We start from the raw sequence: 25,024 nt of genomic DNA, 5'->3' as shown, positions 1-25,024 counted from the left end.
ATCATTCTTCTAAAAGAACCAGGTTAAGATACTCTAATAAATATTAGAATACGCCTTCACAAAATTCATGTGTAACTCGTGCAGTTGTTGAATGGAAGTCCTTAAAGTGGGAGTTATGGCCCTGCTTGATGCTCATACATTAAATTTATGTATGATTGCCGATACATTACTCCAATTTTAAACTATATAAATCATTATGTAATCCTCACGTCATAATTATGACCTCATGAACCCCTTTCCATCTCTTCTGTCTGTCTGAATTCCAATAAAAGAAGTTAATTATATCTACGAGTCAAAAATAGAAACAAATTAAATTCACTTATGGTGCAGACACTTAAATAAATGACACACATATTGTCCCGCACCATATGTTAAACATTTACCTTCATTAAACCCTCATTAAAATCAGTATAGGTACCATTAAAAGGCCATAAAAACACAGATATGCTGCATAAAAGGTAAAAGCACAAACGTTAAAACGTTCAAACAACTGTCTTTTACTGTCCTGCTTCCTGTAAGGCATAAAAAGGCTAGTTGTGGCAGCATGAAATAATAAACGCATTAAATAAAATCAGTGCATCGCAGCAGTGATCATGTCTGCAAACCGCATGGCAACAACCTCATTGTGCTTTGTGACAAATTTATTGTTCAAGGTCAGCGAAGAGTCTGCTGAAGAAAGCATCACCGTCTGCCTAAATCTACACCAGTGTTTGCGCAGAGACTTTACTTTTCCGTGCTTTTACGGCCCGAAGCAATGAGCCCAACACCGCCATACTGTGTCCTGTTTATTTTTATTCATGTGCCATTTCACTGAATCAAGCCAACATAAATGTTTGGGCCCAAGTAAACCAATTTTGGGATTAGCACATTAACAAATATGGATGAGAAAAGTCATGCCAAAACCCTCTAATTTTCAACCAGATTTACAGTTTGCCCCCCGCTGCTTTCAAAATGATCATCTACAGTTCTTTCTTCCCCCCCCCCCCCCCCCCCCACACACACACGCACCTCACTCTTCCTTCCTCAAAACATTTCCTGTCCAACATCTGTCACCACCAGAATTGATGACTCATGACGCTATCCTGATTATTCCCCAAATTGCCACCACAAATGGCTTTGCCTGGGTTCAGAGGTATTTGGCAGATTTTTCCTGGGATGTTTTGGGAACACGCAGCTTTTGTTCCTATTGCAATATCTGGATGGCTTTGAGGATGTTTTGGGGGGGAAAGGGAGAGGAGCCATGAATCAGGCCAGGCTGGAGAGGAGAAGAAAGACATTTGAACATTTCTCCCCGACAGTCACAAGTGAAACCACTAAGAATAGCCTTCTTACGCTCTTCCACTTCACCCTTTCCCTCCCCTCTTTCTGTCATTCCTCCCATCCTTCCTTTTCAGTCGCTCTCCCCATGCATTCTTCCCCTCTCCACTGCAGACTGGGATTAAATGTGGTGTCTGTAAGAAGTTAGGGAGGAGGCAATATGTCCTTCAAGGGGCAGAGACAACGGACCACATCATGGCGTAATATCCTCTCATGCGCTGCAGGTCTCACAGTATTTTTCTAAACTTTCAAGGACTCAGAATATCAACTTTTTCAAAGTAAATTAAATTATCAATGTGTCAACTCAGTTTGTCAGGTCAGATAAAATGCCACAAACTTGCTTGGAAGAGATTACAGTGTCTTACCTTTACTTCACATTTCCTATGGCAGGACAACCGGCATGCTGAAATAAAAGAGGCAGCATTAATTGTTGATTTACACTTACAAGAGCAGAAATCATTGACACATACGGTATGCACATAAGGAAAAAAAAAAAGATCACCCCATCATTATTGAAGAGAGGAAAACCCTGCATGTTTCCTTCTAAATATAATTACTCTACCTGTAAAGAACAGACAATCAAGAATGACAGTTTTTGCTGCTGGGTGTCCTGAAAAGGAAACTGCAAAAAGGTCATCTTCATTCTTGATGCGAACATGCTGAGGTGCTGCCCCCAAGTGGCCACATAAAGCAAACATCCATCCATTAACCCTCGTGTTGTCCTTGGGTCAAAATGACCCGGAGCTGTGTTCAACCAAGTTCTATTTTATTTCTATATTTTTATATTTTTTGGGATCATTGGTCATCATTCTTTAAAGAAACCCTCACAGCCTCCTTGTCACCAGTGATCCCAAAAAATATGAAAATAAAATAGAACTTGGTTGAACACAGCTGCGGGTCATTTTGACCAAAGGACAACACAAGGGTGAATGGTTTTGTATTTCAGTTGTTGCCTCAACTGGTAAACTGGAAGCTGGCAAAATTAGTTAAACTATGACTGGATGCTTCTTAAAAGAGGTTTAAGTATGAACTACACGAGTTAAATATTTATTCCTTCATGAGAAACAGAGGTGGAGTGAGAGTATGTGAACCTGCAGCCATCAAACTGCCACATTTTGATGACTGAGTAGGTATGACCCCTGACCCTTACACACCTGCTGTCTCACTGTCAACCTAGGTGGTCCCCAGGTGGTGTGTAAGTGTGTTTGATGTGTGAGCAGTGACGATGATGGTGTGTGTGTGTGTGTGTGTGTGTGTGTGTGTGTGTGTGTGTGTGTGTGTGTGTGTGTGCAGCGTGGAAGAAGGGGGTGAAGGACTCCTCTGGGTGGTCTGAAGGAGAAGCAGACTGTTAGAAAAACACTGGTCATTGAAGGTAAATCTGCGTGATGGTGATAAATGGATTACTTGGTAATTGTGTGTGTGAAGTGCTGATTGGTGGTCATTTGGAGATGGCAAGAGTTAAGTGAATATTTGTCTGACCAATCAGAGTGGCAGCTGTCCAAACCAAAAGTGTTCAATGAGCTCAGACGGGGGGGACTTTATTCAGGGTGCATAGACCTGGAGATTTAAAAAAAAATAAAAAATAGATGGATGGATGCTTTATCACCTTCCACAAATCAATTTTATGTATCTATTGGCAACCTTTTTATCCATCACACTGATGAATTTAGGAAGCACTTATCATGCTGTTTGAGGCCAAATGAGTGTTAAAACTTGAGTGTTTGTTCAATTTTGAGTAAATCTAAAATACCTGCAGAGTATTTGTATTTGTATACTTTGAGCTTCAAAGTTCCCTCTTGACTTTGAAAATAGCTGCCTGATCTTCAGTCAAGGTCAAAGCTTTCAACCACTGTGTTGTTCAGCAGATCACATCGTGCAGGAGGATCCTTGCACATGTCAGTCTGCTGATGAAGACCATGTGATGTGAATGAAAGATTATTCTGTGTATGTTACTGTTATGTTCCTTCTTCATTCACCTGATGATCCTGTACCAGTTTGCTGTACATAAATAGATGGAGCTGTTAGTTTATACCTGTAGGCAGCAGAGTGAATCATTACCACCATGTGGTTTTATACACTGTTAATGAGCTCCACTTATCCACAGGAGGGACATGTCTCCCCTCACAGTGTTACATGCAAACAGGCAAAGATCACCGTTTGGCTTCAAACTGACCTTTGGCTTAAAGTTACATTGTGTGCTAATTAAATCACACATTTTTAGGGCATGCAACATTTAAAAAAAAAAAAAAAATGTTTTATTGGTGTTGTTATTACCATATTTATGTCCTGTGTGCTTTAGTCTCACATTGATTTATATTTGAATTGTCCATTTATCAGCTTGTCAGTCACCTTAAACCACTTTGCAGTTGCACGATGAAATGTGAGTGAAACACGCTTCACAAATAAAGTTTGACTGCATCTGTAAGGCTGCACAGCACATTGTCTTATTGTCACATCTTATCTCTTGGCCACAAGCCCCTCCAGCAATGTGGCCTTTTCATGTGCCACCTACCAACACGTCCTGGTAACTGTAAAGGACAGCAAGGTTGCTTCGATAAACACAAGTGTCCAGGTGTTAGTGCACTAAAGGCTCTCATTTAATAGTGCAGAAAGTATATTTCTGCTGATTTAGTTTATGCAAGCAGTTTTGGATGGATGTACGGTTGTTCTCGACTGTATTTTAACATAGTGGATTAAAATACAAAAGGAGGATGAAAGGGAAAGTAATTCTCCTGTCCTCCCCTTTGCACCCTCTTCCTTTGTTTTTCTATGTCTATCTCCCAATGCCCTCTATACCCCAATTTCTCGCTCTTCTGCCTGGCTCTGCCCCCCCCCCCCATCCCTCTTTCCCTCTTTTCCCTCTTATCTAGGCTAATGCAGCAGCAGCAGCCATGCTAATTTTAACACCAAATCCTCAGCCAAAGCCCTATACAAGCCCGCTCTCCGACTGCCGGGCTTCTCTGTGTTTGTCATCTGGGCCTGTGCAAAAGACGCTGTGTTTGTACCGTACTTCAAAAACCCAAAGAGGAGGAATGAGGGAAAGTGTGTAAAGAGAGAGGTGGAGGCAGAAAAGAATAAAGAAAACAGAGAAAATGCGAGGCTGCCCGGGAGTCTTCTAATGTTAATTTCCCCAGGACTTTTCTTGGAGTGACAATAAAACCTTTAGTTCTTCTAAAATTAGAATCGAAAACATGTGACTGGATGGTGGAGGAAGAGGGGGAGGCAGGGGCTTAAAGGCAAAAGGGAAAGAAACTGAAGCTAAAACAGCAAACACATATATACGTGCATATATACATACTGTATGCACAGTGCAGTACAAATGAAAACAGTAAAACAAAAGGGAGATGGATGCACAGCCTATGAAACAATAACACAATAATAAAATCATCTTATAAATATTAGACAATAGTGATTGAGCTTACATTTGTTGTTTTAAAACAAAGATATCTCTGACATTTTAGATCATTGTAAACTCATTATAGACTGTTTGAGCTTAATAATAAATGTCTAATAAACATGATGCACATTGTTTTCAGTACTTTGACATTTTATTGAATGTTCAGTCTGTGTGCAACTTTCTTTCATTCTTATAGAACCTCACTATTGTGCCTCCACATCTTAGACACTCACCTTTGCATATGAGGCCCTCTTTGGTGATGGCCTGCTTGCATATATCACAACTCTTGGCCTTCTTGAATGGCTTCAGCTTGAAGGTGTGTGTGTGGACGCCCTCCAGCTCGTCGGGCTGAAGAAAGAAGAGGAAGGAAGAGAAATCAGGAGAGCGACGGCTGAATTGATGCCAATGGAAACATACTTTGTATTCAGCAAAGATATATTTGTCTGTGGCTGCACACGAAGGTTTGATCTGTCTTTGATGGCGTTTGGTTTCACTTGACCAGTTCACATATGTCTTTGTTATACTCAGTATTTTTCTTCTGTCTTTGGCAGAGATGAAGGAGACAATGAATAATTTGTGTCCTTAAATATATTCCTTTAGTACCAGAAGTGATGAACATTTAGAGTATTTCCTTGAGTAGTTTAAGTCATCTAACCTTAAAATATCATCATCTGAGTTTATTTCATACAAAACCTGGTAATATGGCAACATAATAAACATCTGACACTTTTAAAGCACTTTTCTTTTTTTTACCATACCATGCAGTTTTGTTTATGTCATCAAAGACCAAAAAGGCATCCATTCACACGATCATACATGTTCATATGTTATTTTGTGTCACAATGTTGCATGCAAATACATGCGCACACACACACACACACACACACACACACACACTCGAGCAGAGCCCGCCCACCAGCAGAGGATGTTTTCACTTTGAAGTTCTCTAATTAAATGACTAATTAATGATGAAGACGAGAGGAGAAAAAAAAAAAGCCTCACAGCAACCAACAACCTCAAAAACTCTAGGAACGATGTACGCTTGTGTGTGTTCATTTGTGTGTACAGTACTATATGCATGCGTGTGTTCTTCGGCTTCATTTCGGAGCAGCCTGAGGACACAACAGCTCTAGAAACTGCACCAAAACCTGAGCAGGGCGAGGAAGAAGAAATAGAACGCACACTATTGGTGTCTATAAAATCAGAGATGTTGAAATACAGATGAGGATGAGGATGAAGGTGGGGCTGCAGCAGCTGTGTGCATGTGGCTCATTGGCGGGGTAACAACAAGGAGGATCCCCTTTGAAAAATTAATTCCATGACCTAAATTATTTCTGACATGTAGTGACATTTCAACACTTTCAAATAATCTCTGTCCAAACAGCTGCATATTACACAGTGTTTGATTTGATCAGTTTAACCTGGAAAGTGCAAAATGCAGCCATACTGAAACTGGGTCACTAGATTTCCCACTGAAGTGAACTCTAATGCAGATAAACTTGACAATGAATGCTTGACAATGTCATAAAATTAATCGAAAATGGGATATTTATGTAACAGTTCTAGGTTTGGTTCAGGTTTTGGAATGTTTTAGGTCTGCATTTTTCCTCTGCCCCCTTAGATGACATGTAATTTAATCAGGTTTTACGCTGTTGTATGAGGCTGTCCTACCATTTGCCCATTCTGAAGGTCAAGTTCATTTAAAAAAAAAAAAAAAAAAAAAAAAAAAGATTTTTTTAAAAGGACAGCAAGATCTGACAGCAAATTCCAGATCTGCTCTCTTCTCATTTCGTCTTCTGACAGTTTCTTACTCCTCCCTCAAAGTCAGGCCAAGGAGAACAAACACCCTCCTGGATCTCCCTCTACTCCTCTCCTCTGTACTGAGCTCGCTTTTCCCAGCACCCCTCTGCCTGAACAACCTCCTCGGTGAGTCATAATAATGATGCCATTTCCTTTGTGTATTTGTGCAGCTGGACCGGTCTGGGTTGGGCTCCACTGGGCTGTAAATCTGAGCGATCTTTATTGAAAACAGCATTTTATAGACACCTTGTTCCAGCTTTCACCTTGAAAGGATGAAGGGACGAGTCCCTCCTGGAATAATTAACACTAAAATAACCAGTTCCACTAATCCTGAGTGAGTGCTTCCAGTTCCTGAAACATTTCTGCAAAAAAACAGAGATATGCTTGTAAAATGGACATTTTCCCATTTACATCCACTACTGAGCAAAGATGAAATAAATCAAACGTCAGTCAATGTCAACATTGCAGTGTAGTAAAGTTAAAGTTTTCGTGCATGAGTCTTCGTGAAAAGCTGAAGCACGTTTGTTGTGTTTTCTGCTTGTATTTTAGGCTAAATAGATATCATTTAGAAGCAAAACATCCCATGAGATATCAGATATATTCAGAGATATATCTGAAACAAAACTAATCAGCTTCAGTTATATTCTACTATCATACTGTACAATGTTGTATTAAGATTTTGGATTATGAGTATGTAAGATCCTCTACAACCCTGCAGGACCAACAATTACCACTTCCCGGAAAACTTGACCACTGATTTCACTCCATGTCCAGAAAAGCAGGAGGCCATATTTTGATTAAAATGATCACAAAAAAATACATTCAATGGTAAATAAGTGCATTTATGGGGTGATTTTATCCTGATAACGTCACGATGTGCCTCCAATTCACCCATTAATACACACAGATGGTGGTAAATGCCTGCAACAACACCGCTTCTACCTACTTCTACCTGCTGTACTACAGCCTACTACTACTACTAATACTGCCTTTAACTTGCATTACCAATATAACTTCTCCGTACCTGCTACTACAATTGCCACCACAACTAATTTTAATCACTTCTACTACAACTCCAACGACTACAACTTCAAAGGACTCCAGGTGTGATGAGGCTCACTGATGAAAGCTACACTAAGTCGTGTAATCCTTTGCTTCATCATCTTTGAGCTCATTTTCTGGTTGCTTTCTGAAGCTCCCCGGCCTCCTTTTTTTCTTCTTTTTTTTTTCTCTCCATGTGCCGCAGTCAATTTGGCTCAAAGCTTTTACAAAAGTTTATTTCTCAGCGTTTTCGCTCCCCTATCTCCCTAAATCTTAATGGCTTTTGTCACACTGTGACACACTCGCTATAAGCTCCAGAGAGGAATCATGGCTGACCTTGGCTGCACAGAGCCCGACACAGCATATTAGAGCAGGTAGCTTCTAACAAACAATATGCCACAGGCATGGTGATAATAATTCCTGTAAAAACACAAAATTAGCAACCCCCCTCGCCATCCAGCTCATGAATGACCTTTTTTTTTAAATTTTACATGAGTTTGTTGATGTACTGAACAGCAGCTCAGGTTTAAACGCAACCAAACAGCAGACATCTCTTCCATGCACACTCAAATTAAAGTGAAGGGATGTAATCTGAGCTGACTGATATCCATCATGATTATTGGAGGACTGCTTAAACTGACAAATTAAAAAGGGCAGCGCAGACAGAAAACAAACAGGGACTGAAATACAGAAAATGATTCAGATGATGAAAATTTTATTTTGCAGTGATCTGATAGATGTTTGCAAGGATACAAGGGGCATCCCATTGTTCTTAAGACTATTTGACTACTTTAGCTACGGTTTCCCTGCAGAAAATGATCCTTGATTTAATAATTCAATATAATTTAAATAAGTGGGAACATGTAAGAGTGGCATCAACATTTTTTACTTGTTTCCAAGTGGAACCTTTGTTGTCTTTTGGGATAAAAATCTAAGAAAAACTGCGCAACAAACTGAACAACTGCAGAGTGATGCAGAGAGATGCCACTGATTGCCTAAAAGCCTTTCAGACAACAAATGACACCAAATAACTGGCTAACATGGACATTTTTTTGCAGCGTGGGCCTGCCTGGGTTTATAAATAGCATTTAAAGCACCTTGGTGCCACTCTACAGCCCCGATGTTAAAGATGACCTGGCAGAAAGCCGCCGGCTAAACCAATCAGACGCAGCCAGCTGTGTCACAGTCAGGTGCCATGGTTACCTGGCTGCCACGGCAACTGTGGTCAACATGCCCTGTCAAACAATGATGGATGAGGGAGGACAAAAAAAGAAAGAGAAAAAAAAACATACAACCAAAAGTTTGCTCACTCACACACACACACACACACACACACACACACACACACACAACATGAATGCACACCCTGGCATGCAGGTCCACAGTGAGTATCGAGACAACAGGAGTGCAAATGGCTCATGGATGTCTGCCATGCAGCATCTGGGATTCAACTTTTTTTTTTTTCCAGAGAAAGAGGGAAAGGGCTTCTGCAGCTTAAATGGCAGGTAATCAACAAAGATAAAAATGGACTTCATGGGTTTATTATTTTGTCTGTTTTCAGGGAGTAAATAAGCTCACAATTAGGCATGTAATCAGAAAGCTAATTCACTAATGAAGGCCATCAGTTTCTTAATCATCCGTGTCCAATGTTATCATGTGGCATGGGACGACTTTTTTTTCTGAGAAAGGAACATTCAGTAGAAAGTAATCCCCAACTTTATTCCACACATGTTGGTAACCTCTGTTGAAATGTATGTCTTTACATTTTCGTTATCATCTGAAGACTTAAATCCGACAGTTCAAACAACAAAATAATGGCTCTTTTTGACAATTACAGAGACTTGAAGTCACTTTTAGTTCATGACTAAAAAAATTACATTTCAACATACTTTTTGCAGAGCTGAATGCAGCCATCCAAAGGACAAGCAAACAAAGAAAACAGAAACATCAGGAGCCCTGTCCTCTGTGTCGTGTTAAAAGGAGAGTCCCAGGAGAGAGACTAGGCCAGAGAGAGAAAATGGAAAGGGGAGTTTTGTGGAGAGACTTGGACAGAAAGAGAGGGAAATGGATGTAGATGGAGAAAAAAGAGGGGATAAAGGGATCGAGTGAAGTGTCTAAGAGCCAAGGATGGAGGAAGAAGAGAGTGAGTGAGTGTGTGTGTGTGTGTGTGTGTGTGTGTGTGTGTGTAGGCATATAGACAGGAGGCCCAGTAAATCAAGGCTCTGTGCTCTTCTCCCCCAGTTGCACTTAGCTAATGAAAAGCATCACTACGCTACCTCAACCACGACCCCACTTAGAGCCAAGATGCAGGAGGAGGAGGGAAGCGAAAGGAAGGGAGGCGGAAAGGGATGGAGGGGGGACGAATTTCTGAAAGGCACCGTTCTGTCCTTCTGCTCAGAAACGACGCATGGACACAAATTAGTCCTGGCAAGCATAAACAATCATGAAAGATACATATATCCAGTCACACAGTACATACACGAGAGATGTATACAGATAAACACATCCTGGATCCATGTTGATGGGAGACAAATTTCAAGTTGAATTTGAACAAGTAAATTGATAATCATCTCAACTTGGTCTTTGGTTTGAATCAGAAATTAGCAGATTTTAGATGTTGTATGGCTTCCAACATGAGAGGAAGAAGAAACAGCATATTCTAACCTAAAAAGCAAAACAAAAGTTCACATTTGCGTTGCTCTTCACCGGCACCTAAATGAAATAAGTTTGATGCTGAACTTGTCACGTTTCTTACAGACATTTCTGTGTATCAGCAGGCTGTTTTTCCTACCATCATCTAGCCAAAAAAAATCAATTAAAAGTTGTTCAAATTCAACCACGTGGAAGGTGCAATTCCCATGATTTTAATTGCTGATATGTATAGAAATTACAATGTTAAATATTGAAAATATCATCTTTACTGAAATTTAGCTTCAGTAGGTATTAAACCGGTAAATATGCCAACTTAACTAACTGCTAATTAAGAAATATTGAGTAGCTGTTCTATAGGTTTTAAATGTTTATAAAATGAATAGCACGCATATAAAGTTGTTCATTGATTTGAAGCTGCAAAACAACATGTTTTCAACCCCACAGCATCTCTCTGATCATCCACAGCTTACCATAGTTTATGTTTTCCACTTCGGACTAACCTCAAGTAGTCCCTTAAAGTTTAACACACGTGCAAATATACACCCTGTGCAAAGAGAGGAGACTCTCAGTAAAAGGGTAAATGTTTGTAGTCTGGACCTTCTGTTTATGCCAGGTGTCTTTTGAGCTGCCACATCTGGGACTAAATCCCAGACGCTCAAAAACCCCGGTGCTCACACTCTCTCTCACACACAGTCATGAACACAAACTTCCCGGCATCCAGCTTCGCTTCCATACGTATGAATGACAAGCTGCAAAACTCCACATATGGTTCCATTTACAGCAAGGTCAGAGAAAAGTCTTACTGCATGAATTGGAGGGACGGTTTAAAAACACAAAGCCTGGCATGTTGGAATGAAGATGTACAGTATCGTTTTGCATAATGATGTAATTTGACACAAAAAGCAAAACCATGTGGCCCTTAAAGTCAGAAGTTGAAGACATTTTTAGTTGAATGTTGTTTTTTTCCTGCCTAATATTTACTACAGGAATTACATGTTCTTCTGTTCGGTGCAAAAAAAATTCTTGCAGTCTAAAAAACTCCTTATAAAAGACACCGAAAGCACTTTTAAGATGCATACCACGTGAGAAAGTGAGTGAGAGACTAGTGAATGATTTTCTGAACGAGTGACTACCTGGCTGATGGATGAGGCAAACAGACGGAGCGAATGAGTCACCCAGGGGAAAAAAAGAAAGAAAAAAGACTAAGAGCGGCAAAACCAGCCAAAATGCTGGATGACATGAGTCAATGAATCGCATGAGGAACAGAAAGAGAAAAGTCACCCTGCATCCCCCCACCCCCGAGATGAAAAAGCAGAGCCACACCTGCTTTCAATTTCCCCCAAATTGAAATTCTGTCAGGAACAATGGAGCCTTTGTGAGATGGAAACGAGAAACATAAAAAGAAACTCGACGCAGGGAGATATATGTAACTTTTGTATGTAGGAGTGTGTGTCAATATTTACAGGTCTTATACACTCTTCTATTCTGGAAAGCAGTTTTTATAAACACATAAAAACGATGGCGATGTGAGGAACTTTCCACCATGCATCATTGTAAATGAGCCACGTTAAAGCGGTGCTTTGAAAATTTCAAATATATATATTTATATATGTACATATGTATATTGACTATTTTATGTAAACCTGTCGGCATAGAAACAGCAGTTACACAACCTTAAAAGCGTCACAGATGCATTGTGGTACTGAAACAGATTGCACTACACCTCTGGTCCAAAGTATGAGTCAGAAAAATCTGCATCCTACATTTCCCATAAAGCAACTTTTCAATAGACTTTCCTTTCCTGTCTGGTAAACACCCACATCTTTCACACACCACCATCCTTGTCTGTAACACAGCCTGTCTCATGTTAAGTTTCCCAGGTTGAGACTTCATTGATGACGTCACTGTGACATCATCAGAGTTATTTTCTCCAACCATCCTGCTTCAGACCTCTTTCAGTTTTCCGATTCTGCTTCACCTCGCTGTAAACCCCGCTCTCATTGGCAGCCTCCACTCTTGAACTCGCTCTGAATCTGTGATCTCAGACGCACAGATGGCATATCAAACGGTTGAAATTAGCACTGCGGCTAAGATCAGTGCGCAGGACGGTTTAGACCAAACTGTGCTGCCAAATCATGTTTCTTTCCCCAGCTTTGCTCAGCACAAACATCAGGGGTTCCTAAAATTCTTCATGTCAAGGATCCTAAAATTAAAAACTTGACTGAGGTGTTGGCCAATGCCTCTACATTTATGAACATTTTGTTTTACAGTAGATGAAGAGGAGGGAAGAGAGGAATCGCTTCTCAGGATAGTCATTATTCTGGTTATAACCCCCAAAGGGCCTTCTTCACTGTGATTATGGCTACATCAGTGATTGCCAGCAGAGAAGTACCCATAATCATAGTTGAGTTGAGCAGGCTGTTACAATCCATAGGCAGTTTGTTCAACCTTTATTTAAAACAATTAAAACTATAACGACATAAATTGGCAGAAAACAACACAGGATGCTCCATTTTTCTAAATCTGAATGAACAAAAGCAGCATGTCGGGTGTTTTTTGGTAAATTTTCTAGAATCCTTTTTATGATCTCAAACATTACGCATCGAAAGATGCCAAAAACACACCAATTAAAATTTTTACAAATTTAGAAACATATTTTTTTCCTCACCACATCCATACATCTGTGGAGTATGGATCAATGTACAAGAACACAGATATGGCTTCAGGATGCTTTATTTATGGTGCTGAAACAGACGATCCCAGTGGACTGACTCTGTGGGCCGGTTGCCAGATTGTAGTGGATCCCTCCTCCGAGCATCAGCAAGCTGAGAGACACTGTGTGTGTATCCACGACTACCTATTTATGCGCGTGTGATGTTATGTGGATGCATCAAGTCAACCAATAAACATTTGTGTGGGAACGCGAGGGTGCAGCTGTTGCACTGTTTGCGCAAGCGTGCGATATGATCAATACCAGGTGTCGACAGAAAGACACGAAGATCAATGAGCTGTGATCATGAAGTCTAGGCCGCTTATGATCATTAGTCAGCTGCTAATGAACTTAGATGCCATGTTTGCTAATGAGCTCTCCTCTCTTTGAGTCAAAAAAACAACAACAACAACAACAACAACACACAGCAAGTGCAGGACAAAAGCCCAGCAGAGATGCAGCTTTGAAATGTAGATCGTGAGCAGCTCTGGGTTCCCCAGTGTTACATGTTAATGCACAACGCAACTTTATGTGTTGCAGTTGTATGTACTGTTTCAGCTTGCAGCTTCCTGCTCATCCTGATCATGTTCACATTGGTTTAGTAACCTGGAAAAGGTGAAAAAAAAAAAAAACGGGAACGTCCCAGAATATGATGCAATGATGACTTCATTAGTTAAAGTGGACAAATTGAAGGTTTGATAACTGATGAGTTATTTTCACTGCAAAATCGCAAAAATACCTTTTCTACATACTAAATGTGAATATTTGATCGTTTTCTTAGTCATCTATGATAGTAGACTGATAATCTTTGGTGTTTGCATTGTTAGCCAGACAAAACAAGATATTAAGACATTACCATACACATGATGGGCATTCTTTTGCTATTTGACAATTGTTTTCTTAACTAAGCAATTATCTGATTAATTGAAGAAAAACAAATATTTGAAAGATTATTCACAATAGGAGTCAAATCAGTTGTAGTTCAAATATAAAAACACTTCAAATTAAAAACTCAGAAATCTTAAACTTGCTCTAAACAAATAGTGCAGTGGTTCTTCATGTTTTTGGCTTATGACATCACTAACAAAGTTATGTGTTAGAGCTTATGGGTATTTCCTTATTCGTTTTGAGAGTCCTTCAACATCAGTATTTCCAGTGGCCATTGATAACTTTTACAGTAACCCCTTTTTTTGACGTTTGAAACCTTCACAAGCAGATATACAACATCACAGCCAGCATTTCCAAAATTTGTGGGCAGAGATCCAGCTCTGGGTAGGAGAAGTAGGGGCAGAGTAGTGCACAGTGCCCACGGGAAGCATGCTGAAGCTGGGTCAAGGGCTAGCTGCCGGTGGCCTCGAGGGAGGCATCCGGTCACATCAGATATAAATCACCTGGTCACAGATACACAGAGCATTGTTTAGCCGGAGTGACAGCTACACTCTCTGAGGACAGTCTGAGTTTTGAAGATACAGTACCACACGCCACGCATGCATAGACATAGAGACACACACACACACACACGCACGCGCACACACACACACACACACACGCACGCACACACGCACGCACACACACACACACACACGGGGGTAAGGACACGAGTGCATGGAGGAAGCTGTAGCGAGAGCTGGAAGGCTCTCTGGCTGCAGACAGTCCGCCTGTGTGGCAGCTGACATGAGGTCCCTTTGGAGGCTGTTGACCAAAACTAGGTCCGAGTGCAGTTTCATGTCGTTCAGAGGTGGACATGAACATCAAAACCACAGATACCATCACTGTTATTATTCCATGTGGAAAAATATGAACTTCCCTCTCGTCTTCATTTCCAAACCTACAAACTGTGAAGTGGATAACATCATAAAATGGAGAAAAGAGATAATTTGACCCTTTATATGAGACAGATCTTTAGAAACAAACCCTTTATATTCAAGTAAGAGGAGGTTCTCTAAAATATTGTCCGTTGTTCTCAAAATGTTGGAATCAAACTTCAAATGACCTTGTGTTCAACTGTGAGTTCACCGCGAGTATCCAGCACTTGTCCTTTCAAAGTAAAAGGATAAAGACGATGCCGTGGAGAGTTAGATGCCCGGGGCCACACAGAGACGCAGAGACAGATTCATTACTCAAGAATCTCCTCATTCAACGCAAGCTAATCACTAAGCAGGGCTACAGCAGATACACTCTTATTACCAGTATTCCTAATACACACACAAACACACTCATATTGAGGTGACACACACACACAAACACACACACACAGAGGCGTGGCAGGCAGTAACGGTCTAATCAAAGCCTGATTGATTTTCAGAGCTCTCTGGGGATTCTGTTCAGTCAATAAGGGACTCTGTTAGACAACTGGAGACATGATGGATCTACCATACATCTAGCCTTACAGTGTTTCAGCTGCTTTTTACTGGACTGCAACACTCAAGGAAATAGTTTGACAAGTTCATGGTGTAAAGGGAAATGTATACTTAGAAATGATTAATATTATAAACATCACAGAAAGCACAAGAAAACTAAGAGCAAACAACACTGCAAGACTGACAAGTTTTTAAATTTCAGTGAAAGTGATAAGAGTTTGTATCAAATGCTTTCAGTACAAAGTTGTCTGCGCGACAATGCTGAGGAATACTATAAAGTATTTGTTTTTTTAAAGAGAACAAAGTGGAAATATTTCTGTCGTTTACGTGGTCCAAAAAAATGACAGACTGTCCTTTTAACTAGCTAAGTAACCTTTTAATAGTTCTTTAAATTGTACGATTTAACTGGTCAAGACATTGCAATTGATATAAAGGCAGTTACTGACACTATTTAACACTGAACTTTGCAGTAAAGAAACAGAAAAGGGAAATAGAAAGTGGTTGGCAGAAGACAACATTTGAGGCTTTAGTCAAACATGTGACGGTGCAGAGATACCACGAACATAATCCCTGGACTGACTGGAGCACCATGACTGCGCTCGGGTAAACACAGGCAGGAAATTCTCCAGCTAATATGTTAAAAAAAAATATCACCAGTGCTGTGTCAAATAACAGTTGTTGTTGTTATTCATAGCAGAGCTGCTTAGCATATTGTAGAGCAGTAATGAGCTCACAGAAGTATTTGGCCGGTGCTGTAGGAACTAGCCTGCATTTGTGGCTGTTTCTGTCAGCATGTCAAATCTAATATTCTCTCTCTGTGCGTGGGGCTGATAAATTATTAATAGCATGTATTTAAGGAGCTTTCTTAGAACCCGCTTCTCGCACGTCACTCAGCCTCTCCTCGTTACTCCTCTTCCTCCCTCTGCTGATGCCACGCCTCCCCACATTCATCTGCATTTGCCTCTCTCTCCTCTTGAGTGTTCATCTCTTTTTGTTGTGGATGTGAGGGGTGATGCTGTTGAAATTGAAGCCTTGCATCTGGACAACTCAAGGCTTTACTTTCTGTATGAGGTGCGTGGGAGCTTTGCCTCCACCCTGCCTCTTTCCCTTTACATGGCTCTCTCCTCCACTGCAAACTACAGAAAAATAGGGCAGATGCCTCATTTAACACTTGGGTGCGATCATTACACACCGTGTATACATTATACAACAACAAAAAAATAATAATTCCACCTTCTCCAATAAAGATGCTGTAATACTGCAGCTGGGTGCATAAAAAGCTGGGTAATGTGTCATGTGGCAAGATGTTAACATACAGAAGCCTCCAGTTTTTTAATCTAACACATGATTAAGTGGCTGAAGAGCATCTGAAAAAGCACATTTCAGGTATAGGGAGAAGCATAGCAGGCCTAAACGCTGACTTTATGTGACAAAAACTTTGTCTTCCAATGTCCATATCAACATGCCCACCTGTCCATCCACATCATTGGAACCAGGGGTTGGCGTGCCTGACTTTTATTTATTTATTTTTTTCAACTAAGATGCTGCGTGGAAGGCCCTCGGTTCCTGACACACTCAGTCAGTCCCAGATAGAAGGAGAAATGAGCAGCAGCAGATTAAATTATACAGGAGAACCCAGAAATAGCTCTAGTGCCGAGGCCGCGTGGACTCGACGCAAGAACACGCCGATGCAAGTCGCCACAGAGCAGTCAACTAGATTAGTCCTGCCTGGATCACAGAAGGGAACCGACTACTGTAGATTTGCCGGCTTTGCTGCTATTCGATGCACGGTGGGACAAATGAGAAAGGAACCACACAGACTTGACCTTTGGGGACCAAAAGATACAGGATGTTAGTGAAGGGATGTGATATCTCATGCTCTAACTTTCAGCCAAATCGTACACACTGCGCACACACAACAGACTGAGGATACAGTGGTGCTGCTGTGCTGTGATTTCTAAAACAACTTGTGACCATGAACTGTTCACCTCTTTACAGGTCACAAACATAACCGCCCACAACATCATGATAGGTCTTTTAAAGCATTTTACAAACCTGTGAGCAACATTCCCATTCATAACTAGGACTAAATGTGGTTTGGGTACCCCTACTTATTAATCAAGAGGCATGCTTCCAGCGACTGCATCAAAAAGACTGGACTTTGTTGCCTTTCTGAAAGGATAAATCTTTTCCTGCATCCCTGTCTGCAGAGTCTTACCCAGAACATGCAGGAGAGGCAGACCCAGGTCCGGGCCCTCCCTGCCAGAGCAGAGGGCAGCGACAGAGAGACGGAGGGCATCCTGAATAAAAAGTCCCTTGACGGCTCTCCGGCCTCAGAGCACCAATCCACGGTATTCCCAGAAATTCCCGGCGGTTCCATGCAGGCCTCGGCGACATAGATCCATGCCAGACGTGCGAGGTGCACAGAGGGTGGGAAAGTGAAGGCTGTTCTCGTTTTCTCTCTCTGATGGCCTTAGTCAGTCTCCCTCATGTGCGCTCCCTCCCTCCTTCCCTCCCTCCCTTGCTTGCTTGCTCTACCTCTTCCACTCCTGCTCCCTCTGGCTTGCTCTCTTGTTCACTCACTCACTTCTGCCTTCTTCTCTGTCCCTCTTGAAGTGTGGTAACTTTATTCCGTGGAGCAAAGGGGGGAGGCGAGTCCCAGCCTTTATTTTTCTCCCTTCCAAAACTCTACTCTCCTCAAATGATCCTTGTCAGCCCCTCCTTTTCCTTCTCTCTCTTTACCCCTCTCACACACACACACACACACACACACACACACACTATTCATTGACCACCCTCCACCCCCTTTGCTTCCTTGCATTGCATACCTTCACCTCTCTTTCTCTCCACCTTTCCTCTGCAGGCATGCTCGCTCATGTCTGTGCTAATGTCACTTCAATTTTTCATCGGCAACCCCTTCCTGTTTCCAGATCTCCTCTCCTCCTTCAAAATATCTGCAGGACTCACCAGCTGCTGTGACACAGCCGAGGGTCCAGACAAACTGCTCACAAAATAAAAAAAAAAGTTGTTGTGACGATTAGATGATACTGTATACACAAATTCGCATGCAACATCATGCACACAATAAAAGGACCCTCCTTGCCTGGTGAATCCCGACGTGACTCAGGCGGCCCATTAAAAAAACTGCTGCATCAAAGCCTGAGATGGAATTTTGAACTGTAATTGGACTGCATTGCATTTTAAAGTTGTCTCGTGTCATTTTTCACAATTTAATATCAATACCTTGACATCATGTATATGGTTTTCAATCAGGGTTTTTTTTTTTTATTAGATTTATGTATCAATGCTTTGTTAAACAATAAAAAAAAAAGGTCGATAAATACATTTTATCCACTTAGAAGAAGCTGAAGTGATTTACAATGACTTAGCATCTCACTTGAGGGAACTTCTATCTTATAAAGTCCTCCCCGCATCCCTGCATGTAACCCTACATGTGTTTTTTTATATTTCCGTGTCAAAAGCATGTACATATGCTACATATTTCCACATACGTGAAGATATTGCTCAACACAAGTGGAGGGTCTGCTATATGCATGTGTACAGCACAGCACTGAATCAACATTATATCAGCGGTGCAGGCACATTACATCACTCCACAGTCAGATCCATAAAGGGCTAAGAGCCAATTCATTTTGAGAAAACACCCTCTATTGATCTGTGCTGCTCTCCATCACTTCCACTGTAACAGTTACCTCAATCCATAGGCTAACCTGACACATAATCTGTGTGTGTGTGTGTGTGTGTGTGTGTGTATGTCTGACTCTGCGCGTATTTTATTAACATAATGTCAGCAAACAGGACACAGGGGAAATGTGACTGGTTGTGCTCTGTGCAGTCATGTTAACTCCTCAACTGTTTTTTTTAAATGGATTTTTGGTGCCTCTGTTTGATGCATGACAGCCACTATTTCCCTGCAGCCAACTGGTCTAAACTGGGTTGCTAGCAGCCTCTAGTGGCCTCCAACACACCCTCCGACAATCTCAGCAGATGGGTACCAAAAAGCATTGCTTGATTATGTCTACATATATAGCTCATTTGTGCATGTAATGTTGTTTTTTTTCTCCCTGGATGGAGCCAGAATAGCTTTTTAAGTGATACTTTACTACCTGAAAACTACATTGATTTTGGAGCTGCTATCAGGAGCTCTGTATTTCCTCAGTACAATATTTTTGCACAGTGAGGTCAGGTTCTTATTCCCTTATTCCCAATGCAACATGCCGGAGCTCACTGAAAACAGGCAGGCGCAGGCACAAGCGTGTGCGCGCACACACACACACACACACTTTGTCTCCCACAGAATTGTACCCATGGAAAAGTGAATTTAGACCATGGCACAGTAAAACTCTCCATTACACTCCGGACTAATGACATTAGCAGCCGGCTGTATCGCTTTAAAGGTCAGAAGAACTCTGTTTTACATGTATATACACTGACAAATGAGAGAGAGTGATATTTGATCACCACCAATGTAAAGACAAGATCTTTGGATACTTTGAGCAAGATATACTGCTTAAACAAAAACTAGAAAGGAGAAGAAGGGGGGGGGGAATCTAAGTTGAAGATGTGTAATTCCAAATTGACTCTGCAGTCTCCTCTTCTGTCGCTGGAGAATCCATCACATTAAAGCTTTAATGCAAGAATAACAAAGCATCCATCATGCTAAACGCCGGCCCAGAATACAGTGAGCCATTCAGGGCAGGAGTCTGCAATTCTCTGGGCGCGGTACCTGCATGCCGCTCGCCACGGCTGGTTGACATTTCTCAGTGTGGAAGATAAGTTGGGAGCATGTGATAAATACAAGCAGCAATGAATGAGGTTTTCATGCATTTGCTGGAGAGGCAATCTTGAGGCAGAGAATAAGGAGCCATTCAGTAGACAGGTTTCCCGCCACCCTCCTCTCTTTTGGCTGTCTGGAGTTCGACTTGATTTTACTGCCCAGGGGGACATTAGTTAAATGAATGTGAGGGCGAGTAAACAGCAAATAAAGAAGAGAGGAGACAGAGGGAAAGAAATACAAAACACAGAGAAATGTGATTTAACAGAGGCAAAGAAACAGAGAGGAGAATTTGACAGGAGGAAAGGTGAGAGGAGAGGGAGAAAAAGGAGATAAGAGGAAATTAAATGATAGAAGAAAAGCCAGAAGAAGGAGACAAGAGGAGAGGAAACACAAGTTGAAGGAAAGAGCAAAGGAAACACCAAAAGACAAGAAAATGAGATGACCTTAAGGGAAAGGAACAAGAAAATAGAAAGGAACAGTGGGAAAAAAGAGTAATGAGACAAAAAAAAATGAGGGAGGAGATGAAAAGACACAAGAGGAAAATAAAGTAAAAGAGTGAAGGAAAGGACAGGAGAAACGAAGAAAGGGGAGAGATTAGAGGAAATTAAATACAAGAACATGGGAACAAAGAAAAGGAAAAAGGAGAGGAGTAGAAAGGAAGGGAAGGGAAATTAAATGACGTGAAAGACATGACAGAACATAAGAGGATAGAAGAGGAAAGGAGAGATGATTTAGTCAAATAAAAGAAAGAAACAAAAAAGAAAAGGAATGAAGAAAAGTCAGGAAATGAGAATGAGGAAACTGAGGAGAGGAGAGGGTTACCCCTCTGTAGTACCACAATAGTGTCACCATAGTAACACATATGGATAAAGCCTCTTTACAGAGTCCCTCTGCCTCCCTCTCCGTTTTCCCATCTCGCTCTTACAACACCACCATCATTCCCAATGAAATACACAGTATTCCCAGCCCATCTCCTGTAGTAACCCAGCCCCATCATGTGGGGACTGTGTGAGCCCCGTTGCCATGGAAACTGAACACCTCACAGCGGTCCTTGGAGGGAAGACACAGAGCCTTACCTCTCCACTTTCACCTCCCAGTCGGTCACGTGAGCAGCTCGAGTGCTGCAGCTGGAGCGACAGAGTAAGCAGTGGACTGAATGGTTTGTCATGTACGCAGCAAAAGATGCTGCTCTGGGGAAAAATGCATTTATTTGTCCAATCAAACAAGATGGGGGCACTGGAGAGCTCTTTCAGCTCATGTCCAGCTCGTTTTTTCTTCCAAAACTTGCTTCAGCGGTTGAAGGGCAGCTCTAACAAATATACTGGTGATATGCCGAGAACTTTAGCAGCTTATGTTGCATAAATCAGTGATTATACAGCAAAAATATACAAGCTGATCATTGGGGAAGATATTTAGTTGAGTTTTGATGATCCTACGTGTAAATGTGACATATTTTGACAACCAAGATCCACAGAATTTATTTTCTCTAACTCTGAATTTACACTCTTTCCAAGTAACACATCTATTACTATTAATGTGACAGGGAAAAGTACAAATTTGTGCCATAAAACGTTTAATTTCAGACTATTTAGACCCTACAAACCCCATTTTATTCAAATAAGTGCCACATCTTTACCAGTAAATGAGATAATTTTCTAGAAATTAGTGCCTTTCCTGAGACACTAAGAAAAGTGGCTGCCCTGGAATCAAGAGAGAATTACCGTCACTTGATAAAATACTGGAAACAAGTTGAGTTATACTAAGACAAGTTAAAATTTCCACAGTGAACAAGTGACAGTTCTATTATGTGGAATACAAGAACGTTCTTTCAGAGGTAAAAGCAAAAAGGGGAAAAATGTAAACCATGCTCAGGGTTACAATATCTATACCTTAACAAGGGTACATCCCTGGTGACCAGCATTTGTTCCAATTTACAGTATAGGTACAAGAATTGCAGATGTGGCTGATGTGATGATGAAGAAGCTGAGGTCACTTCAAAAAAATGGTACAAAATCCTTCATTCACCTCATTCATGTATTGATAATTTATCTACGTACGAGTGTTTCTGAGGGTGGGAGAAGAAAAAAAAAAAAATCGAACAAAAGGAAAAAAGGCCATGCGAGGCAGAGCAAAAGCTGGGACTGAATAAACATGATGGGTTAGGGATTCGTTGTATAGGATATGTAATGAGTGTGTGTCTGCAAAGGCACTAACAAGCTCCACGCACATTTACACACACATATAAGACAGTGCGACAGGGGGGAGTGTGGTGGGATTGAGCGCGGGTGTAGAGATAAGGAGCTGCGGCAATGGGGCGGGGGGGGGTTTGCTGCTGGTATTGGTGCTGGTGGGAGGGTGTTGGGGCTCGAAGAGACGGGCGGCTGCAGCACTGCACGTTACGGCGTCACCAAGAGCAAAATCCCATCATCACCAGACTTTATAACACCGCTGCTTCCCAAATGGTTCTTACAACGGCAGCGCGCTCACAGTCGAGGGAGAGTTACAGCACTGCAACACTCAAGTTTAAAACCTTTTGACTGATATTTACGCCCAGGATCAAAGGGTTTTATTCGACATAATTGGCCAAAGACGAGGATTAAATTAAAGGATTTGAGGGCACATGAAATTCCCAAAAGGTGTCTTGTGATAATATTCTCTATAGGGGAGAGATTATTTTTCAAAACTGCTGAGGATGCAGTGCATTACGCTGATTTGCTCATTGTTTCTAGCCTTAGGACAACTGATACAAAAAAAGGTCTTTTTTTGCTCTAGAGATGGCCAGAGAAAAAAAAAATTACCTCCAAAAAAGATCACACCCATCACTATTCATCAGAAGATCACCTCAGACACTCTTTGTGGTGTCCTCGTATGTGTGCAAGTGAGCACGTAAGAGGAAATAGTGCCATTTAGACACACCGGAGTTGTTGCACATGATTGATTATCTGGTAAAGAAAAACAGAAAAGCAGGGATTGCAGTCCAGTTTTAGACCAAGACCTGCTCGGGGAAAACAGACAAAGAAACAGAGTGTGCATTTGGCTGATGCCGTTCAATGAACTCCGCTTGGCCTTACACATGTGCCATACAACCATGGGAATATGTCATAGGGATGAGAGACTCACAGCCTCCTTCCCAAGAACAAACAAATGCAGGTTGACAGGAAATGGCAGGAGATGAATAGAGCTCTTTCTTCAGATTACGCAAACCCCCAATAATGGTGCATTGCAATTCTGCAGTTGTGAACGCAAGGTGACCCTATGTATCAGGAGCAACTATGATTTGCTCCAGGTGGTTGCTGCAAGCACCTGGTTCCAGAGGCAAATCCAAAATCTGACCCCCATGGTTCCCCCACCATCTTTATCTGGAGCAGCTGCCTGGAGACCTCTTGGAGATGTAACACTGACCTTGAATCAGCACTTAGAGGGACACCAACCGGTTCTCCAGATCCCATGGTCCACGACCAGGCTCCAAGCTCATTTTCACAGCTACGTCATGTGGTGGTTTAGGTGAAGCCGGCTGCATGCATGTCACGGTTGAGTGGTATGATTGAGACAGAGGCCTATCCTGATGTATACCTCATGCAGGGGGATCATTTCAGATATATTCTTAGCAGATTATTGCAGAAGAAAGGAACCTTGCATGGGTTGAAGTGAGACATGAAGGACCACATGTGCAGATCTCGTCCTCTAAGCCCACTGAATCCCCTCTCAGTCTCCCATCTCCCCCTCTGAGAAGTCTTACCTTGTCTCGTTTGGCCCCCCGCAGAGGGAAAAAGCAGGCGAAGAGGAACTTGCCCCAGCTGATGACGGCAGCCAGGCACCAGTTGAGGCGAGCCATGCCTGCGTCTGTCCTGTCTTGTCTGCCAGCCTCTTATCTTCCCCCTCACTGGCTCTGGGATAGGATCCTGCAACCCCCCGAAAAAGAACGATGTCAAACGAAAAAAAAAGACCACGCAGGAAACAGGAGAACCTCTTGTCCTCGTCCGTGGAGCAGATGTGAAAACCTTCCTTTAAGTCAGACGATGATTTGGGGGATTTATTTTCCTTTCAGGGGTTTTTAAGAAATTTTGGGTACCTGTCTGGCTGTGTGTCTGCAATTCCAATTTGTGGGGGAACACGGGGTGCTACTGGCGTCCCAAAAAAGGACTAGACCCTTGGATGGTCTAGAGGGACCCAGAGCATCAAGACCCTAAAACTGCCTCCCTGTCTTTCCATCCATCTGTCTTTCTCCCTCTTTCATTCTTCTGTCTCCACAGCCCGGTCTAGATGAGTCAGTCCTCAAAGTGTGATGAGCACCGTCGGCTGCATAATGCGAAGAGCCCGTCGCTGATCGACGACACCGTTACACATACACACACGCACGCTGGCATGCCCACACTCGCTGTCTCTCACACACACATACGCTCGCCTGCAAATAACGCTGTCCTGGCACATACATCCACAGGCAGAAGAGCCCTCCTCTCATCACACGGCTCCCCTTCAGGCTCAGGATCCCCGGTGCTTCGCACTCACACACTCCGCTTACACACACTTGTCCGTCTCTCTCCCTCTCTCTCTTGCTCTGTGCAGCTCTCTCTCACACATACACACATGCACTGATGCTGCAGCACTTACTCAGTCAGAGCGGGAGGAGGGGAGCAAAAGAGTGGGGAGGGGGGGGGGGGGGGAAAGGGAGAAATGACTGGGAGCAGAACGCTTGGAAAAGAAAGAAAAAAGGATGGGTGACAGAAGAGGTTTCTGCTGAGAACGACAGACTGAGTGTGTTCTTTCAGTGTTTATATTTCACAGTCCGAGCCAAAGTCACTGAAGAGAAGACGGCGATGTGCGTCTGAACGAAAGTGCGCATCAAGTAGTGATCACTGCGAGAGGTGGAGGAGCGACAGAATGGACGGGGAGAGTGAACGGGGGAGTCGAAAAGGGACGGACGAGAGACATCAGGAGAGGACGAGGAT

At 42.2% G+C, this 25,024-nt stretch overlaps 1 protein-coding gene across 1 annotated transcript in view; it reads right to left on the bottom strand.

Annotated features, from left to right (window-relative positions):
- The window catches only part of tns1a (tensin 1a), a 77,675-nt gene extending 53,020 nt beyond the window's left edge, over positions 1–24,655 (bottom strand). Inside the window, exons 1-3 of the mRNA XM_069163970.1 lie at positions 23,815–24,655; positions 4,948–5,062; positions 1,683–1,720 (exon numbers count right to left, since the gene is read on the bottom strand). Coding sequence (XP_069020071.1) covers positions 1,683–1,720; positions 4,948–5,062; positions 23,815–23,910 — 249 coding nt within the window. The 5' untranslated portion in view covers positions 23,911–24,655. The remainder of the gene's footprint in view (positions 1–1,682; positions 1,721–4,947; positions 5,063–23,814) is intronic.
- Positions 24,656–25,024: the final 369 nt, after the last annotated feature.

The sequence above is a fragment of the Embiotoca jacksoni genome, unplaced genomic scaffold (genome assembly GCF_022577435.1).
Source record: "Embiotoca jacksoni isolate LCO1_2020_lvr unplaced genomic scaffold, fEmbJac1.0.p SCAF_30, whole genome shotgun sequence".
Lineage (NCBI taxonomy): Eukaryota > Metazoa > Chordata > Actinopteri > Embiotocidae > Embiotoca > Embiotoca jacksoni.
This window is presented reverse-complemented; position numbering and strand designations above follow the sequence as displayed.